The 25,467-nt window shown below is 38.5% G+C and overlaps 1 protein-coding gene across 1 annotated transcript in view; it reads right to left on the bottom strand.

Moving 5' to 3' along the window:
* GPM6A (glycoprotein M6A) overlaps positions 1-25,467 on the bottom strand; it is a 130,587-nt gene that overhangs the window by 7,137 nt on the left and 97,983 nt on the right. Inside the window, exons 3-4 of the mRNA XM_082863935.1 lie at positions 17,421-17,577; positions 663-816 (exon numbers count right to left, since the gene is read on the bottom strand). Of these exons, the coding sequence (XP_082720061.1) occupies positions 663-816; positions 17,421-17,577 (311 nt within the window). The remainder of the gene's footprint in view (positions 1-662; positions 817-17,420; positions 17,578-25,467) is intronic.

Below are 25,467 nucleotides of genomic sequence, written 5' to 3'. Positions count from 1 at the left end.
CTCAATTTTGTCATTTATAAAGAGGATAACAGTGTCTGCCATATTTAATTATTGTAAGAATTAAAACATGTCAACATATACAAACCATTCAGAATAGGGTCTACACGTTGTAAGTCCCTATCTACATAAGAAAGTATTATTATTATGTGAGGTTTTAGGCCTAAATAAAAATAACCAAAGAGGACTACTGATTTATTTAACATTTTTTGATTTTGTTATTATGAAATGCTAAGGTGTTTTGTTTTGTTTTTTGCCCTATTTCAGAAGACGATGAAGTACATATTTCTTAGATGACCTTCATAGCGGACTTCACAGATTGTATAGTTTATCATGAGAGAATGAAAATACTATGCAAACATCACACTGAGTAGGAAAAGTTCACAGGAATCACGACAGGAAAATCAAAATGATAACTTGCCAACACCAGGAAACACAACCTGACAGCCTGTTCACATACACATGTTTGCGGGTTCATGTTGTGAAATCAACTTCCAGTCACTCTGAAATGCCTACTTGTTTCCGTTTTAAAAGAATGACTTAAACGTGAAGACTCTGATACATCTGTCTCTTTGGTAGAAGAGGCAATGATGGTTCCACAGTGATTTACACTATTTTAGAGGCAGTTATGTGGGAGAAACCATATGAGCCAGAGATCCACCTACCAAACTGACGAAGGTCCAGGCAGAGATTCGCTCCCTCCACTAAGGTGGTGTTTCGGCAGATGGTCCACAGGTTGAAGTACATGTAAACTGGCAGCGAGGTGAACGCCGTGACTCCCAGCCAGGCCAGCATGAAAAGGTATGTCAGCATAATAAACTGCAAGAGAGGAGTCGAGACAGAAAACACATAATCTACCGGAAAAGAAGAATTTTATGCTTAACTTACACAGCTCAATATCAAAGGTCTGAATGATTACAACCCAGGTAGGCACTGCAACCTGGGAAGCTGAGAGATGGTGAATATCATGGGGAACGGGAAGAAACCTGCCAGAAAACTGAGCTTCTGATGTGCAAAGGAAGAGACCATCGAGCTGCATTTTGATGCCTGTTTCGTTCATGTATTTATCTTAAAGATCTCACCGCACGTTTTTTAAACTTTAGAAAACATTAACTGGTAAATTTACAGGGGATTCTGCACAGTGAGTTAAAACCTTGTCAATAACTTTATGTTACAACTAAATGGGCATTTATGATTTTATATCATAAATATTTAAGCTACTTAATTGTGTTTACATTTAACATTCTAGATATGATGATTCACAAGTCATTTTAGTATATAATATTAGTGTGTATTTCTACTCCTTTTTAATGACTTCTGTAAACTTTAAGTCTAAGTCTTCTTTCATGCATATTAATTTTACCTCTGATTGACTGATTGATTGACTGACCAAACATTGATTGATATGCCACTCACTTACAGTGTCCCCAGCCTAAATGTCACATTTATTTAGCAATCACAGGGGCCTTAGAGCACACTGATTAAAGGCACAGACTCCTGGGCTGGAACGAGTCTAGGCTGCTCTTTATGTCTCTGTGTCTGCCTCTGCAAGAGAATACCTCCTAAATTGATCTACAATTACAATCACTGCAGGATTGTAGAGAGGCTGGAATGAGATGATATGGGAAAAGCATTCAGCATCGAATCTGGCACATAAGAAGCCCAGACAAAGTATTAGCTAGTTTTTATTCTAGATAGTATTACTGTGGTTACTACTCTACCATCAAATATATATATCTGCCTGAATGATAGGACTCTACGCAATAAGGAAATTAGGCTTCGTTTCACGTTTGGAGAAAATAAAAAGAACGAGGACTTCTTCAGTCTGGGAAAGTTATTCAAAGAGGGCTCCCACTCAAGGAGAAAGACTCTAGAAAGTTTGGAAACCACCCCAAAACTGAAGAAATCTTGTTAATGGGACGCCTTGGAGTGGAAAAAGCCCTGTTTATTAACATTTTCATTATTCACCATCGTAGCTCTCCAGGCTAATTGACGGTCTCAGGAACAATGAACATGATATGGCCGCTCCACACCCAGTTCTCTGGAGGGAGCTAGTAGCTCGGAACCCACGGGAGAGTAATCAGTGTGCTTTTGGCTTCGTCCTCTCTATCTTGTTTTTCTTTCTGTCCCACGGGATTTTTCAAAAGCTTCTTTTGAAGGTGCTATTCACTGCAGGATGGGACTTAGCATTCAATAGGTTTAGACTCAAAGTGGCGTGGAGCCCTCTGGAACATGGTGCTGCTGCTACCTGACAAGGCAATGAAAGGAGTGACTCTTAAACCACAGTTCTGACTCCTATTTGCCATAATGTTATGGCACGGCAGTAAAGCTGAACGTTACAGAGTAAATCTTTGCTGTGAGAAAATGTTTTTCATGACGACTAGTGCATAACTTTTGTTCTAAGACACAGCAGACTTTACTTTTGAATTGGAGTACCAAGCAGTTACATTTCAGGAGGCAGCAGTTCACGGTCACTAAAGTATCCAAATTAAAGATGCTAAAAATATAAGTCTATCTTCCTATTTTATGTTTCGCTTAGAGTCTGATAATTACTAAGACTGACGAATTACTTAAATTGATCAAGTGTGATTCCAGATAAAAATTCTCTGTATGTAATAAAATATCTCATGATTATCATAAATTATTTCTAGCTTTGCACTAGAAATGTGACAGATATGCATTCTGCTGTCTGAGCATTAAATAAATAAATAAGCTACTTTGTTTAAAAAATGAGGTATAATTGATACATAATATTATATTAGTTTCAGGTGTACAACATAATGATTGGATATTTGTATATATTGTGAAATGATCACCTCAATAAGTCTAGGTACCATCTGTCACCAGACATAGTTATGAATTTTTGTGTGTGTGTGATGAGAATTTTTAAGATCTCCTCTTTTAGCAACTTTCAAATATATAATACTGCATTATTAACTAGAACCACCATGCTGTACATGACATCCCCAGGACTTACTTATTTCATCACTGGAAGTTTGTACCTTTTGACCCCCTTCACCCATTTTGACCACCACCTCTGGCCACCATCAGTCTGTTCTCTGTATCTTCAATAAGCTACTCTTATTAGAACAATCTCTGAGCATTTGAAAAATTCTTCTGATTTTGAAAATCTTATTTTTTCCTTTATTAACATCTATTCAGATGAAACACTTTCTGAAATTTAACTCTGCAATATCTGTTTGGGGAGTTTAGTGAAAACAAACAAATAAAAACTGGAAGAAATAAAATAACCCTGGACTTGACATCAGAGGACTGGATCACTGACATCTCACTTAAGGCTCAGAGTCACCTCCTCATTCACAAACTGGAAATTAGCAGACCTCTCTCACAGGGCTCAGATATGAAATCACTTAACAGTAAACATGGTCCACGGTAAATCTTACTTAGGAAGAAATCCCAAGAGAGGAAGTTGTTTGATTCAGCAAAAAATTATTTTTCATTTCTAAAGGTGAGGTATGGACAGACTAACCTACTTACGTTGCATTTGGTGTTTATTGCCTTGAACAGCAAGGAATTTTACTTTCTAAATTCAACAGCTGTGGCCCTGTTTATAAGCAAGGAGGGAGGGATGGGTCTTGTGGGAGTTTGACATATAAAGGAGACTCAGTGGCTTTTCTTATTTCGGCCATTGTTTAATATATCACTCACATATTAAAATGCTGACCATTTCCTCCTAATTCACAAAGAAAAAAAATCTCAGTAAAATTTCCTTGGTTTGGTTTAGATTAGTTAACTTGTTGATCTGCGATGGTAAAAAAAGCCACCATTAAATGATAGGGACTGAGTGCCAGATTCATAATTAGTATCCAGCAATCTCATTATCACATCATTATTTGAGTACCGTTTCATCAGAACATGCAAATGCCTTTCACAATAGCATCTTCTTGTTATCCTATTTCTTGTTTTGTTTTTGTTTTTACTCAAAATACATTTGTTGATGGTTAGTATTAAATTCAACAAAATTGCTGTGAATTACTTCTTAGTGGCTTAAAATTTTAAAAGAAACATGTAATTATTGCTTTGATCTCAACCTGGATATTCTAATCATTGTTAGAAATTTAGACGGGAGGTTGAAATATAGAACTGCGGCAGACAAGGTTTTTATAACCTTTGAAAGAAGGCTAAAATAGATGATTAATCCTTGCTTACGTAGCTATTGAGATTACAGTGTATTTAACTGGAGAATGACTTGTAAAAGGTAATTCGTTTTTCGTCTGAACTCCTATGAACTTAGGCTTGATGTCTAAGAAAATCAGACTTTGTTGAGCTACAGGCTTTCTGGGCAACTTTAGCAGATGTGCACCAATCAGGGTAAAAATAACATCTTAGAATTTAGCAGCCCTGATGAAAAAGAGCCAGCTGACCCTGACTCCCAAGTCTCTGAGTCTATGAACTATGTAAACACTGAAAAAATAAGCCACATACCAAATGGAATGTTATGATATAATGAACAAATTCAGGCATGAGGCAGACCCAACCTTTAGTGAACAAAATGGATCTATGCAAACATATACCAAACGTATACTGTTGGGTTCCACTCAGGTTACTGTCTATAAGGTCCCTTTCTCATTAATGTTTCGAGACACAGGATATAAAAGGACTTAGCTAAATCTTAACTCAGAGCCCCCTCATTTCACAATAATTATGTTTTCAATGACATTTCCTCATTGTGAATGGATTTAAAGAGTATCGACTCAATCATGTCCCCACTTGAACAGCAAAAGGAAAGAATGTAAAAAAAAAAAAGGAAACAGCTTTAGATTTCATCAAAGGCAGAAATAGCTCCAGGCTTAGAGATACTGTCCTCAAGCAGTCTCACTGGATGGACATGCACTGAGGGTGCACAGCCTCTGATAGTGCTTTCCACCTGCGGCCACACGTTAGGATCATCTGGCAAATCTGAGAAAGAGATGCTCAGGCCTTGCTCTTGCCAACTATATCTGTATGTACAATCGTGCGTGTCCAGTGTGAGGAACTACTGCTCTACTGGAATCAGTAAAGCTCTCGTGAGTCCATTTGATGTGAAAACATCTTTGCTATTTAGGCTCTTCAGGGTACCACACCTGAAGGAGAAAAAAAAAAAAAAGTACAATTGGGATGATTTGCCAATGTCAACAAAACAGCCAAATGCACGGATGAGTGAGGGACTGGACGTGAACCAAATTTCAAAATCAAGACTTCCCAAATTCAGCACGATGGAAATTTTCAGCCAGAAAATCCTTTCTTATGGGGAATGTCCTGTGCGTTGCAGTATGTTTAACGGCATGCCTGGCCTCTACCCAATAGATGCCAGTGGTGTAACCAAAGTTTCTCAATGTCCCCTGGGGGTGGGGTAGGGAACTAGCCCCTGGTTGAGAACCACAGTTCTCATATGAGAAAATACCAAGTCAGAAAAAAAAGCAAATGGACACCTGAATATACTATCACTAAGAATGCAAAATGGGACAGCATTAACAATACTGAACTCAGTAGGCTCTGAAAAGTATACAGTGTGAAGTTAGCTGCAGAAAAAATTTTTACGTTATTATGTAAATTACTTGAAAATATGCAAGCATCATCATTGTCAACATCATGGCCCAAAACTATCTTAGCGCAAGTAGTGATCAGAAGCTTTCTTTAAAAAATTATTTGCTTAGTTATAGCCACTTTATCCACAGTTGCCAAGACTTGGAAGCAACTAAGATGTCCTTCAGTAGGTGAATGGAGAAATAAACTGTGCTACATCCAGACAATAGAATATTATTCAGCACTAAAAGAAATGAGCTATTAAGCCATGGAAAGACATGGAGGAAACGTAAATGCATATGACTAAGTGAAAGAAACCAGTCTGAAAAGACTACATAATGTATGAGTCCCACTATATGACATTCTGACAAAGGCAAAACTATGGAGCCAGTAGAAGGATCACCGGTTGCCAGGGGTTGCAGGAGAGGGAAGGACGAACAGGTGGAACACAGAGGATTTTTAGGGCAGTAAAACTATTCTGTATGACGCTATAAGGATGGATACATGTCATACACTTGTCTAAACCCACAGAAGTTACAACAACAAGAGTGAACTCTAGGGCTTCCCTGGTGGCGCAGCGGTTGAGTCTGCCTGCCGATGCAGGGGATGCGGGTTCGTGCCCCGGTCCGGGAAGATCCCACATGCCGCGGAGCGGCTGGGCCCGTGAGCCATGGCCGCTGAGCCTGCGCTCCCGGAGCCTGTGCTCCGCAACGGGAGAGGCCACAACAGTGAGAGGCCCGCGTACCGCAAAAAAAAAAAAAAAAAGAGTGAACTCTAAGGTAAACTATGGACTTTGGGTGATTATCATGCGTCAGAGTAGGATCATTAATTGTAGCAAATGTACCATCTGGTGCAGAATTGTTATAGTGAGGGAGGCTGTACATATGTTGGGGTGGGGGGAATATAGGAAATTTCTGTACTTTCTGCTCAATTTTGCTGTAAACCTAAAATTGCTCTAAAAAATAAAATCTATTTTAAAATATATTCATTGTAATGCTTTCTTCTTTTTACCTTGCATTGGTCTCATTCATTCAACAAATCAAATTAAAATACTTCAGAATATAACACAGGATTCATCACGAGTTTCCACCTGCCTTATCTAACACTTGGATTACCGCAGTATTCTGAAAAGTTCATTCTAATTAGCACCCTGAAGGTTACTCACAGAACTTCTTTCTATCTTGCGAACCCCAGATGAAAGTCACTTACTCATTAATAATGAAAATATCTCATGTGTCAACAACACGTACTGTATGAGGCCTTAGGTATTATACTGGTCAACAACATCTATCGCAGACTTTGACTGCTCCCTGTGCAAACACTGTAAGTCACCCATGTCCATCAATGTGTTCAGCATGTATGTGCTTACGTAGAGCTTACTTTTTCAAGTGAAAACAGAATTCAAACAAAATCAAACTATATTAAAGGTAAAAGCATCAGTGGCACCTTTTCCAGCAAATATTACTACAGAGGAAACTTCCTCTTAGTGAATACTATTTTAGTATCAATTACATTGTAAATATCTGAGAAATGTATTTTTGACCAAGAATCCCAATATAATAATACTAGGCTTAGTCATTCCTCAGTGAACTTTTGAGTTTTATATCCTTAATATACCATTTCCCCATAAGGTAATTTAAAAACATAAACTATTGTAGTTAATCTCAAAATGAGAAAAAGAGATAAAGAAATTGAGTCTCAAAAATATGGGGAAGCTTCATATGTTTTGTAAAATGTTACTGATTTAAAGGCAAAGTCAGAAAAATATATAACCCTTGCTTTTTTTTAAAGAAAATATAAAAATAAAGATCTTTTGTGTGGAGATTATTCCCAGTACAGTGGGCATGAAGTTCCTGACTGAAAAAGAGAAGTATCTATTAATCAATGTTTTAAAAGGCCATTTGTAATCCAGAGTTATTATTTCATCCCCAATCTAGTGGTCTATTTATAACTCTTACACGTATGGAAATATCTGAACCAATTTAAATATTTGAACCAATTTTAAAAATTAGATTTCTATTTGCAGTGTCACCCGAACATATAAAATCAAGGTTACTCACAGTACAAGCAGCTACTGTGAGTGAATGTATTCAGGATGTTACATTGGGATTCATAAAATCTATGAATTTGAGGACATTTTCTATCTATCCTTAAGATGAATTTCTAGCTTTATTATAAAATTTGCTTGAACAGTCTATACCTGCAAATGACTTCATTTAAACTAGAATATCTTTATAAGCAGAAATGGAAAATTCATTAGTTATGGAGATATTCCCTTAGAAATTTTCAGTGGGTATCAAAGTCTAAGATTTAATTTTATATTAATTAAATAAGAAACTGAGGGTTTTGAGGATTCTGCAGAAATGAAAATAGAGGTCCATAGAGTATTATCCTGCTATGTACAGTTTATTTATGATAAATTGTATTTTAGCATTTTTTTTTTTTTTTTTCGGTACGCGGGCCTCTCACTGCCGTGGCCTCTCCCGTTGAGGAGCACAGGCTCCGGACCCGCAGGCTCAGCGGTCATGGCTCATGGGCCCAGCCGCTCCGTGGCACGCGGGATCCTCCCGGACCGGGGCACGAACCCATGTCCCCTGCATTGGCAGGCAGACTCTCAATCACTGCGCCACCAGGGAAGCCCAGCATGATTATTTTGAATAGATCTATTTTGTTTAGGAAAACATGGATCAGAGGATGTGTTAATGTCTTTAGTTTTCTTTTTCAATTAATAGTACTTTAGATGTATATGAAATAATGTGATGAGAAAGATACTTTATCTCTGAGTTTTCCTCTCCGAAGTCCAAAGCCCCAGTCTAATCATGAGAAAAATATCAGACGATTTTCAACTGAGGTACATTCTACAAAATGCCTAACTACTCCTCCTCAAAACTTTCAAGATCATCAAAAAACAAGGAAAGTTTAGAAAAAGTCACAGATCAGAGTAGCCTAAGGAGAAATGGCTAAACTGTAGTATGGTATCTGTATCCCCTGAGTGGGATACTAGACGAGAAAAAAACATTTGATTTGGTAAAAACTAAGGAAGTCTGAATAAAGTATGGACTTTGGTTAATAATAGTGTTTCTATATTGGTTCATTAAATGTGACAAATGTACTATGCTAATGTAAGGTGTTAATAGGGAAAATTGAGTTTTATATACATGGAAACTCTCTGTACCATCTTCGTCTTTCTGTAAATCTAAAACTATTGTAAAACGATAAGTTTATTTTTGAAAAAATACTTTAGGATTTTAAAAATATAAGGAGTCATAAATGCTAAGAAATTATATCCTAGGATGATCTGATACATAGAGAAGTCTAAAAATGCCACTTGAATATACAAATTTAAAAAAGAAAGGCTTAGCAGAAGACTATTTCATGACTTGAGTGATCAAAAGAACAAAAACAAACAGAAAACAAAACCTTGGCTCAATATTTCGAGAAGTTATTTTTATTTGAATAGAATTCCAATTATGACTTATGGTGACTGGAGAGGAATCAGGATGATTCAAACTTTTTCTTCCATTTTTCATTTCCAGCAGTTTTAAGTCTCTTGAATGAAAAATTCTAAAACCAGAAGATTTACTTTTTTACAAGAGATTTTCCCATTTTGTCAATGTCATCTTCTAAGGCTAACTGAAATTTTTTGTCAAGTTTTATGCCCTAAATCTGAAAAGAATGACACCCATGTTTTCTTTTTTGGCTATAATTTAGGTACCAGCAGAGTTAATGTCTGGATGGTCACACTGAGATTGGTGTACTGTCCTGTATTTACAGACCAGTTCTGAAATTGTAAGTGCACGCAGGAGATCCACCTCAGATCCCTGGGGCAAACAAGCTCCTCGTGCCATCTTCCACATGAACTGCTTTTTGAAACATTATTTCTAAATATTACCACTATGCCTGAAGCAGTTTATGTTCCCCCTAACCTCCCCCTTTTTTCTCTACTGAGAAAGTGTTAAAGTGCATTGTTGTAACCTGAAACAAATCATGTTGCCTTCTTCAAGTTAGAGTTGGAATATCCTAGAGAGAAACTAAGCCTTATTCTAGGAACTTGGCAGTCTTGGATCAAAACTGTTACTATCTTTTTAATTTACTTTGGAAGATACTGGACTTTAGAGACAGACTAGAATGCAGAGTTCCTTGATGACACTTTAGTTAGGAAGTTACCTTAGAACTCTTTATCGGCAGAGTCATCAAAATAGAAAAGTACCTTTGATGACTGAGTTATTTCATATCCCACAGAGCATCCCTGTCTTGTAAAAAGAGATAATTCATGATTGTGGATAAAGGTTAAAATGAGGACATCTCTGCAATGAAGGAACTTTCCAACCATCAATGAATGATCTCACCAAAGGGCAAAACAAAAGTGACTGGTGAATTACTAACAACTCTCACAACCAGATAATTCTCCTATGACGTTAGCCCAAATAAAACATAAAATGACAAGGCAAATCCTGACCGTGAGTTTAGTGACATGGGCTCTGGGCCAGATGCTCAAATCCAAATCTGGCTCCACTGCCCACTATATACTCATCTCTTGCTAGCAGATTCCTCATCTGTGAAATGAAGGTAACTAATATTGGTATCTACTTCACATAGTTTGGAGGATCAAATGCCCTAGTGTTTCATAAAGTCCCATGCATAGCAACTGGCATATGGAAGCACCTAACAACCATTTCCTATTATTAATACTGGATTTATTATTAAAACTTAACTTTAAGCTATGAAAATGAGCCAGGAGTCATTACATAGTGAATAGATGTAAAGGGAGTTCTATAGAGTATGTCTTACGGACACTAGTCTAATATGCTGTTGTCAAAATCTATAAACATCTGAGGCTAACAGGAAGGATTAAAATAAATACAGTTGGCCTTCCTTTTTGACGTCCTTGGATTTAACCACGACAAATGGAAAATATTCTTTAAAAACATCCCAAGGCTTCCCTGGTGGCGCAGTGGTTGAGAGTCCGCCTGCCGATGCAGGGGACGCGGGTTCGTGCCCCGGTCCGGGAAGACCCCACATGCCGCGGAGCGGCTGGGCCCGTGAGTCATGGCCTCTGAGCCTGCGCGTCCGGAGCCTGTGCTCAGCAACGGGAGAGGCCACAACAGTGAGAAGCCCGCGTACCGCAAAAAAAAAAAAAAAAAAAAAAAATCCCAGAAAGTTCCGAAAAGCAAAACTTGAATTTGCCACACACCAGCAACTATTTCACAGCATTTACATTGTATTTACGATCCATTACAGAGTGTACTTTGTATTAGGTATTATAAGTAATCTAGAGACGATTTAAAGTATACGGGAAGATGTGTGTAGGTTATATACAAATACTACAACTTTTTATACAAGGGACTTGAGCATCTGTGGATTTTGGTATCCATGGGGGTCCCGGGACCCATCCCCTTGGATACTGAAGGACTATAAATAGAATACGTTTCTTCATCTGTAAAATGGGGGTAACAAAGGTAACTGCTTATTTTTGTTGCTTTAAACATTGTGTGCGGCATATTGTTGCTGTTATAAGCCACATTGTTATGAGTTGAACTGTGTTCCTCCAAAATTCATATGATGAATTCCTCACCCCCGTACCTCAGAATGCAACCTTATCGGGAGATAGGGCTTTTACAGAGGTAAGCAAATTTAAAACGAGAGCCCTAATCCAATGTAACTGGTGTCCTTTAGAGAGGGAAACTGGAGCACAGACATGCAGACAGGGAGAACACCAGGTGCAGATGAGGGCAATGACTGAGGTGATGCTTCTGTCAGCTGGGATCTCCAAAGATTACCAGCAACCCACCAGAGGCTAGAGGAGCAGACCTTCCGCAGAGCCCTCAGAAGGAACCAACCTTGCTGACGTCTTGATCTTGGACTTCATGCCTCCAGAAACGTAAGACAATAAATTCTGTTGTTTAGCCATTCAGTTTGTTGTACTTTGTTAGGGCAGCTCTAGCAAATGAATACATATACTTTCAAAATTTTTACTGCTTTATGTAACACTTAGAGCAGGTGGATTTATGCAAAGTAAATGTATTAATTTCCACAGAGAGTAGCACATTTAAGAACTCTTTTACTTCAAAAGTGTTGGGCTTAAAAATCTGAAGTGTCAGAACAAGCATAGATAAATTCTGAGATCCATATTGCTATCATAATACTAATGGGAAATTGTCAGAAATAAGAAAAGAGTGATGGGTGTAACAGCTATCCCATGATTTCAAAATGTGAGCCACTGAATGCCTCTCGTTACAACCAAATAAATATATATATTTTTTGGTTTAAAAAGTTAATGGGGGGCTTCCCTGGTGGCGCAGTGGTTGAGAGTCCGCCTGCCGATGCAGGGGACGCGGGTTCGTGCCCCGGTCCGGGAAGATCCCACATGCCGCGTAGTGGCTGGGTCCGTGAGCCATGGCCGCTGGGCCTGCGCGTCCGGAGCCTGTGCTCCGCAACGGGAGAGGCCACAACAGTGAGAGGCCCGCGTACCGCAAAAAAAAAAAAAAAAAAAAAAGTTAATGGGGAAGAAATTCAAAGAAAATAAATATTTCCATATTCTTTAAACTGAAGTTCACGTTTAATGTATTTAGGAACATGTTTGACGTGTATGCAACTTAGGGCCATTTGCCATTTAATTTAAATAAAATGTTACTTAAAATATTTTAGTAACTTTTGACATGATCTTAATAAGCTAGTTAATGGTTCTTACCCCCCAAAGGTTAATACTGTGCTGTTGTGTTTTATGTGCCTCACATTAAGGATTTCGAATGACAGCATTAAAAATTTGAAATGAACTTGAAGTGGTCTTGATACTGCATGAGAAGAAATGCATAATGCAGATCGTTATGCTTTCAAGAGTATTCATTAGGAAAAGAGAATATTGATCAGCGTCTTGGATTCAGTGATCTAAAGCTGCTTTAAAATGAACTGCATTTGTGCACTGTGCACAACTGCATTTTTTGAGTAGAATCATTTACTGGTAACCATTTTACATTTTATACAGCACAGAAAAACGGGTATAAAAATAAGCTTCTTTCAGTACTAATTCTGGAAGCTTATCGTACAATAATATGGTTGTTCCAAAAAAATTTATTCCACCTGTTAATATTACTCAGAATTCCAAATAGAAATTCATTAATATATTCAGCTTCAAAAAGACATTTTTTTAAACATCTTTATTGGAGTATAATTGCTTTACAATGGTGTGTTGGTTTCTGCTGTATAACAAAGTGAATCAGCTATATGTATACATATATCCCCATATCCCCTCCCTCTTGCGTCTCCCTCCCACCCTCCAAATCCCACCCATCTAGGTGGTCACAAAGCACCGAACTGATCTCCCCTTGCGATGCAGCTGCTTCCCACTAGCTATCTATTTTACGTTTGGTAGTGTGTATATGCCCATGACACTCTCTCACTTCGTCTAAGCTTACCTTTCCCCCTTCCTGTGTCCTCAAGTCCATCCTCTACGCCTGCATCTTTATTCCTGTGCTGCCCCTAGGTTCTTCTGACCATATTTTTTTTTTTAGATTCCATATATATGTGTTAGCATATGGTATTTGTTTTTCTCTTTCTGACTTACTTCACTCTGTATGACAGTCTCTAGGTCCATCCACCTCACTACAAATAACCCAATTTCGTTTCTTTTTATGGCTGAGTAATATTCCATTGTATATATGTGCCACATCTTCTTTATCCATTCATCTGTCAGTGGACACCTATGTTGCTTCCATGTCCTGGTTATTGTAAATAGAGCTGCAGTGAACATTGTGGTACATGACTCTTTTTGAATTATGGTTTTCTCTAGGGTACATGCCCAGTAGTGGGACTGCGGGGTCGTATGGTAGTTCTATTTTTAGTTTTTTAAGGAACCTCCATACTGTTCTCCATAGTGGCTGTATCAATTTACATTCCCACCAACAGTGCAAGAGTGTTCCCTTTTCTCCACACCCTCTCCAGCATTTATTGTTTCTAGATTTTTTGATGATGGCCATTCTGACCGGTGTGAGGTGATACCTCATTGTAGTTTTTTTTTTTTTTTTTTGCGGTACGCGGGCCTCTCACTGTTGCGGCCTCTCCCGTTGCGGAGCACAGGCTCCGGACACACAGGCTCAGTGGCCATGGCTCATGGGCCCAGCCGCTCCGCAGCACGTGGGATCCTCCCGGACCGGGGCACGAACCCGTGTCCCCTGCATCGGCAGGCGGACTCTCAACCACTGCACCACCAGGAAGCCCCTCACTGTAGTTTTGATTTGCATTTCTCTAATGATTAATGATGTTGAGCATCCCTTCATGTGTTTGTTGGCAATCTGTATATCTTCTTTGGAGAAATGTCTATTTAGGTCTTCTGCCCATTTTTGGATTGGGGTGTTTGTTTTTTTTGATATTGAGCTGCATGAGCTGCTTGTATATTTTGGAGATTAATCCTTTGTCAGTTGCTTCACTTGCAAATATTCTCTCCCATTCTGAGGGTTGTCTTTTCATCTTGTTTATGGTTTCCTTTGCTGTGCAAAAGCTTTTAAGTTTCATTAGGTCCCATTTGTTTATTTTTCTTTTTATTTCCATTTCTCTAGGAGGTGGGTCAAAAAGGATCTTGCTGTGATTATGTCATAGAGTGTGCTGCCTATATTTTCGTCTAAGAGTTTTATAGTATCTGGCCTTACATTTAGGTCTTTAATCCATTTTGAGTTTATTTTTGTGTACGGTGTTAGGGAGTGTTCTAACTTCATTCTTTTACATGTAGCTGTCCAGTTTTCCCAGCACCACTTATTGAAGGTCTGTCTTTTCTCCATCGTATATTCTTGCCTCCTTTATCAAAGATAAGGTGACCATATGTGCATGGGTTTATCTCTGAGCTTTCTAAAAAAGGACATTTTTAAAGCTAAGGAACTCATAGAACAAAAAGTAGACTGTAAGATACAATTTACCTACAAATAGGAAAAAGAAAAAAGGCAGCAGAATGGAAATAGGGAAGCAAGGAAGACTAAGTAGCAGGAGAGAATGACCGATAAAACATTTTTTTTAACATTTTTATTAGCGTATAATTGCTTTACAATGGTGTGTTACTTTCTGCTTTATAACAAAGTGAATCTGCTATACGTAAACATATATCCTCATATGTCCTCCCTCTTGCATCTCCCTCCTACCCTCCCTATCCCACCCCCCTAGGTGGTCACAGAGGACTGAGCTGATCTCCCTGTGCTATGCGGCTGCTTCCTACTAGCTATCCATTTTACATTTGGTAGTGTATATATGTCCATGCCACTCTCTCACTTCGTCCCAGCTTACCCTCCCCCCTCCCCGTGTCCTCAAGTCCATTCTCTACGTCTGCGTCTTTATTCCTGTCCTGCCCCTAGGTTCTTCAGAACCATTTTTTGTTTTTTTTAGATTCCATATATATGTGTTAGCATACGGTATTTGTCTTTCTCTTTCTGACTTACTTCACTCCGTATAACCGTCTCTAGGTCCATCCACCCCACCTCAAATAACTCAATTTCATTTCTTTTTATGGCTGAGTAATACTCCATTGTATATACGTGCCACATCTTCTTTATCCATTCATCTGTTGATGGACACTTTGGTTGCTTCCATGTCCTGGCTACTGTAAATAGAGCTGCAATGAACATTGTGGTACGTGACTCTTTTTGAATTATGGTTTTCTCAGGGTATATGCCCAGTAGTCGGATTGCTGGGTCCTTTAGTACTTCTATTTTTAGTTTGTTAAGGAACCTCCATGGTGTTCTCCATAGTGGCTTTTATCAATTTACATTCCCACCAACAGTGCAAGAGTGTTCCCTTTTCTCCACACCCTCTCCAGCATTTATTGTTTCTAGATTTTTTGATGATTGCCATTCTGACTGGTGTGAGGTTGTACCTCATTGCAGTTTTGATTTGCATTTCTCTAATGATTAATGATGTTGAGCATTCTTTCCTGTGTTTGTTGGCAATCTCCGATAAAACATTATTATTATTTTTTCCTCTGGTTCCATGGAGCCCTAAATCCTGCATGAGACGGTTGCAGGGCTGTGCACTGTGCAGGGCACTTCCAGGCAGTGCAGCCAGTCCCCTTTTTGCAGGGGCTGGTCCCCTTCATGGAGGCCATGTTGGGACAGCCTGCGCCTGACTCAAAGGCCTCGCCCGTGCGCTGCATTGCTGCTTTTGTAAGACACACAAGAGTGCAGCTCTGCTTCTCCCTCAATTGTGCTCATTCCTGGGTGTGGAGGGGTGCTAAAGGCGTGGGTGGGGTGTTTTAGGGGGCTGACTCCCTGCTGCCTCGCCTCTGGAGGGACCCACGCAGCTGCTGCCACCCTTCTGGGCTGTTGGGTGGGACTGGTGACACAATTGTAACTATTATAGAAAAAAATGTGGCTCATTTTTGCTTTAAAAATTCTTATTTGAGATGGTTTTGAAGTGTCAATGGCAGCGGATAATTAGTAACGGCACATAGCTAGGTGTTTTCTTCCATGACTTTTTGCTTCTGCATACAATCTTTTGCAGAACTTACACAATCTCAATGAAACGACCTAATCTACTGCACTCTTCCTGGCGAAAGGTCACTCCCAATGGTAAAAGAGACCCCTTTTCTCTATGATTTCACTCGTGTTTTAGAATTATGGACTCTTGGAGCTAGAATGAGCTTTTGAGATGATCTAATGTCTTTGTGATGCAAGAGAGTACACTGGGATCCGGAGAAGTTAAGTGACTTGCTAAGACATACGAGTGGTGTTATAATGATACTGTCCTAATTATAAGAAAAAGCCCATCATTAACTGAATTCACCATAGTCTACTGGCAGAGTATAAGTGAATCTAAAATCAAACGTGCCTTCTTAATAGAGAAATCCCTTAGGTATCACTGAAAATTAGCCCACTGAATATTCATATTTTACTTATTAAATTAATTCAAGATCTTTAACTAAACTTCCTTTGGGTCAGTAATTTGATATTACTGATCCTAAACAATTAGATAATACAACAAACATTGTTCCCAAGAAATTATTGCAGCAACAACTACAAATACCCACAACACAGGCTATTTTATAAGATTATTATCATTATTGACACTGAGAGAATATTAGAACTTGTTACAAGCTGGTGGAAAAAATGGTTGGTGGTTAACAGGTATTTTTGAACTTTTCTGTAAGACTGAAATAAATTGCACCATTCCTTATTAGAGACATCTTACTTAATAGGAAATATATGCTGTAATTAAGTAGATATTCTCATATAACATTGGGAAATAATAAAAATACATTGGTCAAGGATGGAAGCTCCAAAGTTCATTTTATGAAAATTATTCTGCATAAAAACGTGAATGTATTTTTAACATATTACTCTTAATTTTCATCAGTCTTGTGCTTTAATAGATATACATGCATTTTCTGCGTTGCATTAGCTCTAGACCATAAGTTTGAGTTACCGTTAAATATCATATCAATAACGATTTAAAATCTAAATTAGTATAATAGAGTAATTCTTACCTTATGTCAATATTAAACAGAAATTGCATAATATAGTTCCCACCCAAGTTTACAGTAAAATACATGTAACATGTATTTAAGGAAGAGAGACCTGCACTGTTATAAGTTGCAGATGGATTTTTCTGTTATCTTAAATATTGTATGGGAAGCCCAGAGCCATTTGGGAAACATAGATCATAAATCAATCAACAGTTTGCTGCCTCTAGAAGCAAGATGAGTTGTGTTGCACATGATTTGAGAATCTGAACCTGAATTTTCACATGGAATCGTTATTTTGAAAATACTATTAAGATTTAAAATAGCCACCAGAGCAGGGAATGTTACTGTGTTAAAAAAAAAAAAAACAAACCCTCCAGTTATTGGCAGATGAACACAAACACCTGTGTGCTCCTGAGATAAGCCCACATTAACTCCTGAGGAAAGACAGGTAACGTACCCACGCACTCACGCATCTGCCACACGTGGTGATTTTGAAATCCCCATAGAGATCCTTGATGGCCCCAGTCGTGAAGAAACCTTCCACCATCAGCAGAATGCCGTACACAAAGAATGCAGCTGCAATGCCATAGATCACATACTTGAAGATGTCAATCCTGGGAAGAAAAGATGAAGTGGTTTAGTTTAATAACTCTTCATGGCTGATCTGCAGCAACTGACGTCCACGTGCTCAGGGTTCCTTTGGAAGGAAAGCTATGGAGTTTTTATGTTCATAATGGAGGCTGGATTTTAAAACACTTTTGCTTTATATGTCTAACGTGTGTACACTTTGTTCTGCCACTTCTAGTATCTGTTGACAAGGGTTTTTCATGCCTGTAAGTTTCTTCCTCTTCCCCTGCACCATCCCCCATTCCCTGAATAAGAAATGCTCCAAGGGTACATGAATGAAACTGTAAAACATCCCTGAAAGACACATTGATTTTTTTTTGTAGTGACATGCTTTTACTTCTTTCTTATTTTCGTTTGTGTATCTTCTACAGGTATTTTCGTTGTGGTTTTTACCATGGGGCTTACATGAAACATAGTTAACCATCTATTTTAAACTGATAAATTCAATCATATACGCGTACTTAAAACTTTGGCTTCTCTCCTACACACACTTTGTTATTGATATCACGAATGACATCATGTTATATTATGAACCCATTAACATATTTTATAGATTTTTCTTATACTTTTGTCTTTTAACTTCTATGCGAGAACTCAAAGCGATTTATGCGCCACTATTACAGTATTAACAGTATTCTGTATTTGTATATATATTTACCTTTATCAGTGAGCGTTATACTTTCACAGACTTTTGTGTTGCTATTTAAAATCCTTTCATTTCAACTTGAAGGACTCCCTTTGGCATTTCTTGTAAGGCAAGTCTGGTGGTGATAAATTCCCTCTGCTTAGTTTTATCTGGAAAATTCTTCATTTCACCTTCATATTTGAAGGATAGTTTGGGCAGATATAGTATTTATTCTTGGTTGAAATTTCTTTCCTTCAGCAATTTGACTATATCATCCTACTCCCTTTGACCCGCAAGGCTTCTGCCAAAAAATCCGTTGAGGGTTTTACGGAGTTTCTCTTGTAGGGGACAAGTTCTCTTGCTGCTTTCAGAATTCTTTCACATTTGACAGTTTGATTATCATATGCCTTGGTTTGGATTTGTTTCAATGTATATGAGTTAGAGCCTACAGAGGTTCTTAAATCTAGACATTCATTTCCTTACCCAGATTTGGGAAGTTTTCTGTTGTTATTTCTTTAAATAAGTTTTTTGCCCTTTCTCTCTTCTTCTGTGAGACTCCCATAATGTATACATTGGTCCACCTGACGGTGTCCCAAAGTCCGTTTGGCTTGCTTCACTCGTTTCCATTCTTTTTTCGTGTGGTTCCTCTGAATGGGTAATTTCAAATGACCTGGTTTTGAACCTGCTGATTTTTTCTTCTGCTTTATCAATCTGATTTTGAACCCCTTTAGTGAATTTTTCAGTTCGTTTATTCAATCTCCCAATTTTTAAAAATATTTTCTATCTTTTTGTTGATATTCTCATTTCGTTCATGCTTTGTTTTCTTGAGCTCATAGAGCATCGTTATGACAATTTTTAAAATTCTCTGTCGGGTAATTCATACAGCTCTATTTCCTTACAACTGGGTTCTGGAGATTAATTTTGTTCCTTTGTTCTGGTCGTGTTTCCCTGTTTCTTCATGTGTCTTATAACTTAGTGTCGGGGTCCATGCATTTGAAAAAGCAGCTACCTCTGCCAGTCTTTAAGGAACTGGCTTTGTACAGAAGAAGACCCTCCCTAATCAACCTGCCTAGACATCATGCGGGCCTCTAAAAACTTCTGGAGGGAATGTGACTTCTGAAGGCCTTTGAGTGCAATTTTCTCAACGAGAGAGGCTCACTGGTATCTTTTTCAGGATCTCATAATCTTGCTTCTTTTGTGCCTGCGACACTACAAGTTCTGGTTCTACAGTAGCAAGCTGCCCTGATCTCTCTTGTTCTCAGTGGCCAGCCAGCATGCAAAGTACGCCAGGCCCCCATCAGTGCCCTGAGTTAGACACCTGCTCTGTCAGCGCTCTGAGTGAGGCCAAACAGAAACCAGTTCCTTGGGCAGCCCTCAGGAAAGCCAGAACGTTGGATGAATGCTCCAATCTTCTCTTTCCCCACAAAGGAGAAGTCACGATCCAGGGCATTCTCACCTGGCCCTGGTTTGGGGTTAGGGACTGATGCAGGTAAAGTGAAATTGGCCATCTTACCCAATTCAACGTGACTGTTCTCACTTTGTGTTTGTCTGGGGGTACTGCAACTTCTTAATAAAAGGAATGAAAGTATTTTGGTCTGTATATCACTGATAAATCGGTGTTTCTCTGTGGGAACACGCATTGGGACTTCCTATCACCACCTTGATGACATTACTCCTTCCAAATTCATGTTTAATTCAATTAAAGTTCATGTGTACATCATCTGGTTATTTACACTAAAGTATAACTGCAAATTATTGATGGCAATTACATAGCAATCACAAACCCTTTGCTTTTATCTTTCTGAAATTGAGCTCAAACACTGTAAGAATACCTGGTAGTAAGTACTGGTGTAAAGAGGTATAGCTGTTGATTCATTTCCTATGGTCTCTCTAAGAGATTACCACAAACTTGGTGGCTTGACACACGTTTCTTTCCTTACAGTTCTGGAGGTCAGAAGTCTGAGATCACTGTCACTGGGCTGAAATCGAGGGGCTGGCAGAGCCTCACTTCTTCCAGAGACTCTAGGGCAGAGTGTCCTTATACTTTTCAGCTTCTAGAGCTGCAGCTGCATCCTTTGCCTAGTGAAGCCAGTAAATAGCGCCTTGTTTCTGCAGTTACAATGCCTTCTTCTCTGGACAAATATTTCTCTACTGCCTTCTTATGAGGATTACTTGTGCTTAGATTTAGGGCCCAGCTGGGTAATCCAGGAGGATCACCGCACTTCAAGATCCTTAATCACAACTTCAAAATCTCTTGCATATAAAGTAAATCTCAGATTCCAGGGACTAGGTTCTGGATATCTTTGGGGGTCATTATTTCAGCCTGCCACAAGCTATACTTTCTTGAAGCTGAATGTTAATTTCTTGACATTCAAAAACTCTTACATAAAGTTTTTCTTCCAACAATCTGAGGATGGACATTTTCTAATGTTACATTCCAAAATGGATTTCAAAATTAAATAATCAAAATATTTAAATTATAATACAATTTAAATTGTCATGATCTTATTGGCTTGAATCCCTCTGTTTTATCACAAAAAGTACTCTTTCTTGTAAACATGCAATATATGAATTTAACAAAGAATTTCAAATATGATATTGGGAAAATTAAACTCTTATTCTCTGTAAAGATGAGTTTCCTGTCAATGATACGTCAACAAAATGCAGTAATAAAAACCCTCTGGTAATGAAGTCACTGATAATGTGTCCACTGTAGGATCAAACAGCAGAGAATCAGAAGAAGCCTTACCTTCACTGTACTACTTTTGCTTTGCAAAGTAAGAATCCGTATTACCTTACTTCTAAAGGAAAAAATGAAAGCACTTAACCTCCTTTCTAAATGCAAACTTTCAAATTTGACGATGTTTCTGTAAACCACTGTTTTACTGATTTTAAAAGCAATCTGTATTCATTGCAGAGAAAAATGAAAATAAAACCGGAAAAACAGACTCTTCACTGTTTCTTCTCCCAATTTTTTTTATATGAATTACAATTAACTACATGATACTATTACACAGTTGTATCAGGATATTTTTTTGGTACAGTCTATTATTTGAAGGTTTGACATGTTTTACCACTTCTCTGCTTTTGCTCAGTGGTAGGAACAATAACGCCGCTCCCAAGATGTCTGCCTGTAACCTCCGGAACCTATGAATATGCTGTCTTGTTGAATGGGACTTGGCAAATGTGATTGAATTAATGATTTTGATATTCAGAGATTATCCTGTGTTATATAATCACAGGGTCCTAATAATTCATGAAAGAGAGGTGTAGGAAAGTCAGGGTCAGATTCAGAGAGAAGTCTGAAGATGCTCCACTGCTGGTTTTGAAGAAGAAAGGGGCCCACGAGCCAAGGAGTGCAGGTGGCTCCTGGAAGCTGCAACAAGTAAAACTACGGATTCTCCCCTAGAGCCTCCAGATGGAGTGCAGTCCTGCCAACACCTTGATCTGACCCCATTTCAATAAGCCCAGTAAGACCCATTTCAGACCTCTGACCTCCAGAACTGTAAAAAATTAATAAATGTGTTTTTCTCACGCACTAAGTCTGTTGTAATTTGTTACAGCAGTAACAGGAAGCTTCGCATCATTATTACAAACATCACTTAGGATAAATCTTTGGGCGGTGTAGGTTGTTTCCCTGGCATAAATTCCTAGAAATTTTTAAGGCATGTATTGTGAAAATGGTGTCCAGAAAGTTTGTGCCAAAACAAAGATGCACTGATAATGAGGAAGAGGGCTTATCGTCTGTTTCCCAATACTGAGTATTACCATTCAATTCTTCTAATAACTAGTTAAAAAGCAATGGTATTATCATTTTAATTAATTTTCTTGGTTTAGCAGTGTGGATGAACATATGTTTACAAGCTATTAATCATCTGTATTCTCTAAGAAATATGTCTTTATATTTTGCCAATTTTTTTACTAGAATATGTATCTTTTTGTTGAATCTATTGTTTATCAAAATTAGGAAATCTTGTTATATAAGTGGTAAATATATTGCTCAGCTTTTGCACACCTTTTAATTTTTTATAATACTTTAATGAGTAAAATTTAATTTACATTATGTCAAATCTATATATTTTTTCCCTTGTGATTTCTTATATTGCTTATATACTTCTTGCCCCATAAAAAGTAAAATCTTAAATCTGTATTTTCTTCTAGCTTTCACAAATTAGTTTACTCTTAAATTTTAACTTTAAATCCACCTGAAAAAATTTTGGTGAAAACTAGAGTAGGAACATACTTTTATATGTACTTATAAGTACATATAAGTACTTTACAAGTACTTGTATGTATGTCTGTGCCAATGCCATGTAGTATTAATTACTGTAGCTCCTCAACTGTCTCTACTTCATTAACCTGATGCATCCTAGAAATCAGCTCAAGTACTAACTACCACTACCTGATTCATATCTGCTGAGTCTAACGTGGATGGTACTTTGCTGACATATCTTTCCTATGTCAGTACGAGAGGAAAAATAATTTGTCTTGTTTTACTTTTTATCCCTAAAGATTAGCACAGTGATTGGCACATGGTATAACCCTGTATTTTTTGCTGAGTAAATGAATTCATTAAAAGACAAACCAGACAAAAGATTGACCTGAAAAAAATCTGAATATTTGAAAACAAGAACACTGTAGAAATGTTCTGTATTCTGAGACAAAAACTCTTTCCCTACACATTGAAATCCCTTCACCCAAATCTCTCTCTTTGAACCACAAAGAACAAAGCAAATTTCCTTTTCCTTGATAGCCCTTCAAATATTCATAGAATGAAATCATCATGTTCTCATTTGTAAATATTTTTTCTAGAGTTGCCGTATTCCTAGGTTTTAGAAAAGAGAACAGAAATCAGGTCTTTGAATTCTAATCCAGTCTGACACTACAGGTGCCCACCTACTCTAGTCAAAGAGTAAGTCAGTAAGAGTGTTATGGTAAGTAGGGTGTGTCCAGGGACAAACAGACTTTAGGAAGCATGACACTGGGCATTAAAATTGTGATACAGGGCTTCCCTGGTGGCGCAGTGGTCGAGAGTCCGCCTGCCGATGCAGGGGACATGGGTTCGTGCCCCGGTCCGGGAAGATCCCATGTGCCGCGGAGCGGCTGGGCCCGTGAGCCATGGCTGCTGAGCCTGCGCGTCCGGAGCCTGTGCTCCGCAACGGGAGAGGCCACAACAGAGAGAGGCCTGCGTACCGAAAAAAAAATAATAATAAAATAAAATATAGATCACATGAGAACAGAGATTATTTGCAAACTTATTTATGAGAAGTAAGTTTTACACGCTGGAAAGATGATTAATGAAATGGAGTAGGCATATTCCAGTGTGTTTGCCCTTCCTATGTCCCCCTGTAGACTTGGATATTGACCACGTGGAGACAGGTGTGTGTATATATTTACGAGGAGAGATGCGGTGGAGAGACAGAGAGAGAAGCTGAGACAAAGAAGGGAGTCCTGAGGACCTTGGGTGGAAGACGGGGTCTTAGGCAATTCGTTTTATCTCTTCGTTCACACACCCAGAGAACAGGTTTCTTTTCCTTTATAAGTATATGAGGTAGGAGCGCTTAATTTGGTTGAATCAAGCCTGAGAACTATGGAGACAAGACATAGACCCTGTAAATTACTAAAGTTGGCCAACAAGTCTTTTCTTCAGAATCACTCTTACACATTCTTCTCCAAACTTACCTTAGCTTATTTTCAAGGAAGCTGTATTGCCTGCAGTCGCGTCTCTCACTCACTCTGCGTCCCAAGTCCTGATTTTACTTCCCCTTTGCCCCTCACCGTATGGAGTCCGCTAACAGCCCTGTAAGGCAGCCCCCATAGAGTAAACGCTACCTTCCTCTCAACTGCTACGTGACTGGAAGGTACCGCTTGGTACTCATCAGACCCGGTAGTTATCTGTACACACCTTCCCTCTGTGGTTTCACGAACCATTTGCCGACAGGGAGTCTTAATTCATTTGGTAGCTCCACGGGGTCTAGGATAAGGAATTTTAGTTATTTGAAATATGAAAAGAGAGATAATTTGAGCACTTGCTTTCATTCCAATGAAAATGGTATGCTTCCCATGCCAAAGATGCATTACTGATTTCACATTTAACTCCCAATATAAGAGACCAAAGATAAAAGTTCCAAATTAAGTATATGATCTCTGATTTCTCTGCTGAACTCCCACATTCACTACCCTTCAGAGCTGTAGTCGAGGTCTGTGATCTATTAAGGCCGGTTGTCTAAATGTTAAATAAACATCCTGACAATTGGTTTCTGATCGATTTATACAATCACCCCATGCCAGTTACTAGGCTTATGATTTCTTATAAACTTCTATAACTAAAGGTAGCAATTTGGATGTAGCCTAAATATAGAGAATCTGTAGATTTTAAGGACATCTGTGGTAGCTTAAAATAATGCACAGTGAAAACGTATTTTGTCCAGTGTAGGCTGAGATAAAACTGAAAAGAAAATGTCAGTATTAGCACATTAAAGTATATTCATGCAGTCATTGTCTACAGGCTCTCTGCAAACTAACCTGCAATAATCCAAAGCATTTTCAGATAGTTTAATTATATTCCAAATGATGACTGTCACTCATAAACTCTCAAGGATCAATTCATGCTAGAAACTGATTCAATGGAAACTGGTGAACTGTCTACTATGGGTTTAAAAAAATTTCATTTAGTGAATAACGCCAAATTTTTGGAACTAATTTGTAAAATAAAGTTACATTGGGAAATATAAGTGATATCATTCCCTCATCTCTTTTTTCCCATGATTTTGCAAATTTGCTAATAATTCTTCATTTCCATTTATCAGTGACATTGATGAAATAAACTGATGCTTCCAAGTTAGGGACTATGTTTAAATAATTTAACTTCTTATCTGAGTGGCTAATCAACATCCACCTCCTCTTAATCACTGTGTGTGTGTGTGTGTGTGTGATACACTTAGTTTGTTATATTTCTTTGTTTGTTTGTTTGTTTTTTGCGGTACGCGGGCCTCTCACTGTTGTGGCCTCTCCCGTTGCCGAGCACAGGCTCCGGACGCACAGGCTCAGCGGCCATGGCTCACGGGCCCAGCCGCTCTGCGGCACGTGGGATCTTCCCGGACCGGGGCACGAACCCGTGCCCCCTGCATCGGCAGGCGGCCTCTCAACCACTGCGCCACCAGGGAAGCCCTATATTTCTTATTTTACAACCAATATCGCTCAAATTTTAAGTGCCAACATATTTTAGATAAACATAAAATTTTTCAACTTT

Source organism: Leucopleurus acutus (genome assembly GCF_964270905.1).
Source record: "Leucopleurus acutus genome assembly, chromosome: 21".
NCBI classification, from domain to species: domain Eukaryota; kingdom Metazoa; phylum Chordata; class Mammalia; order Artiodactyla; family Delphinidae; genus Leucopleurus; species Leucopleurus acutus.
The sequence above is the reverse complement of the archived record's forward strand: the minus strand, read 5'-3'. Positions and strand labels throughout refer to the sequence as shown.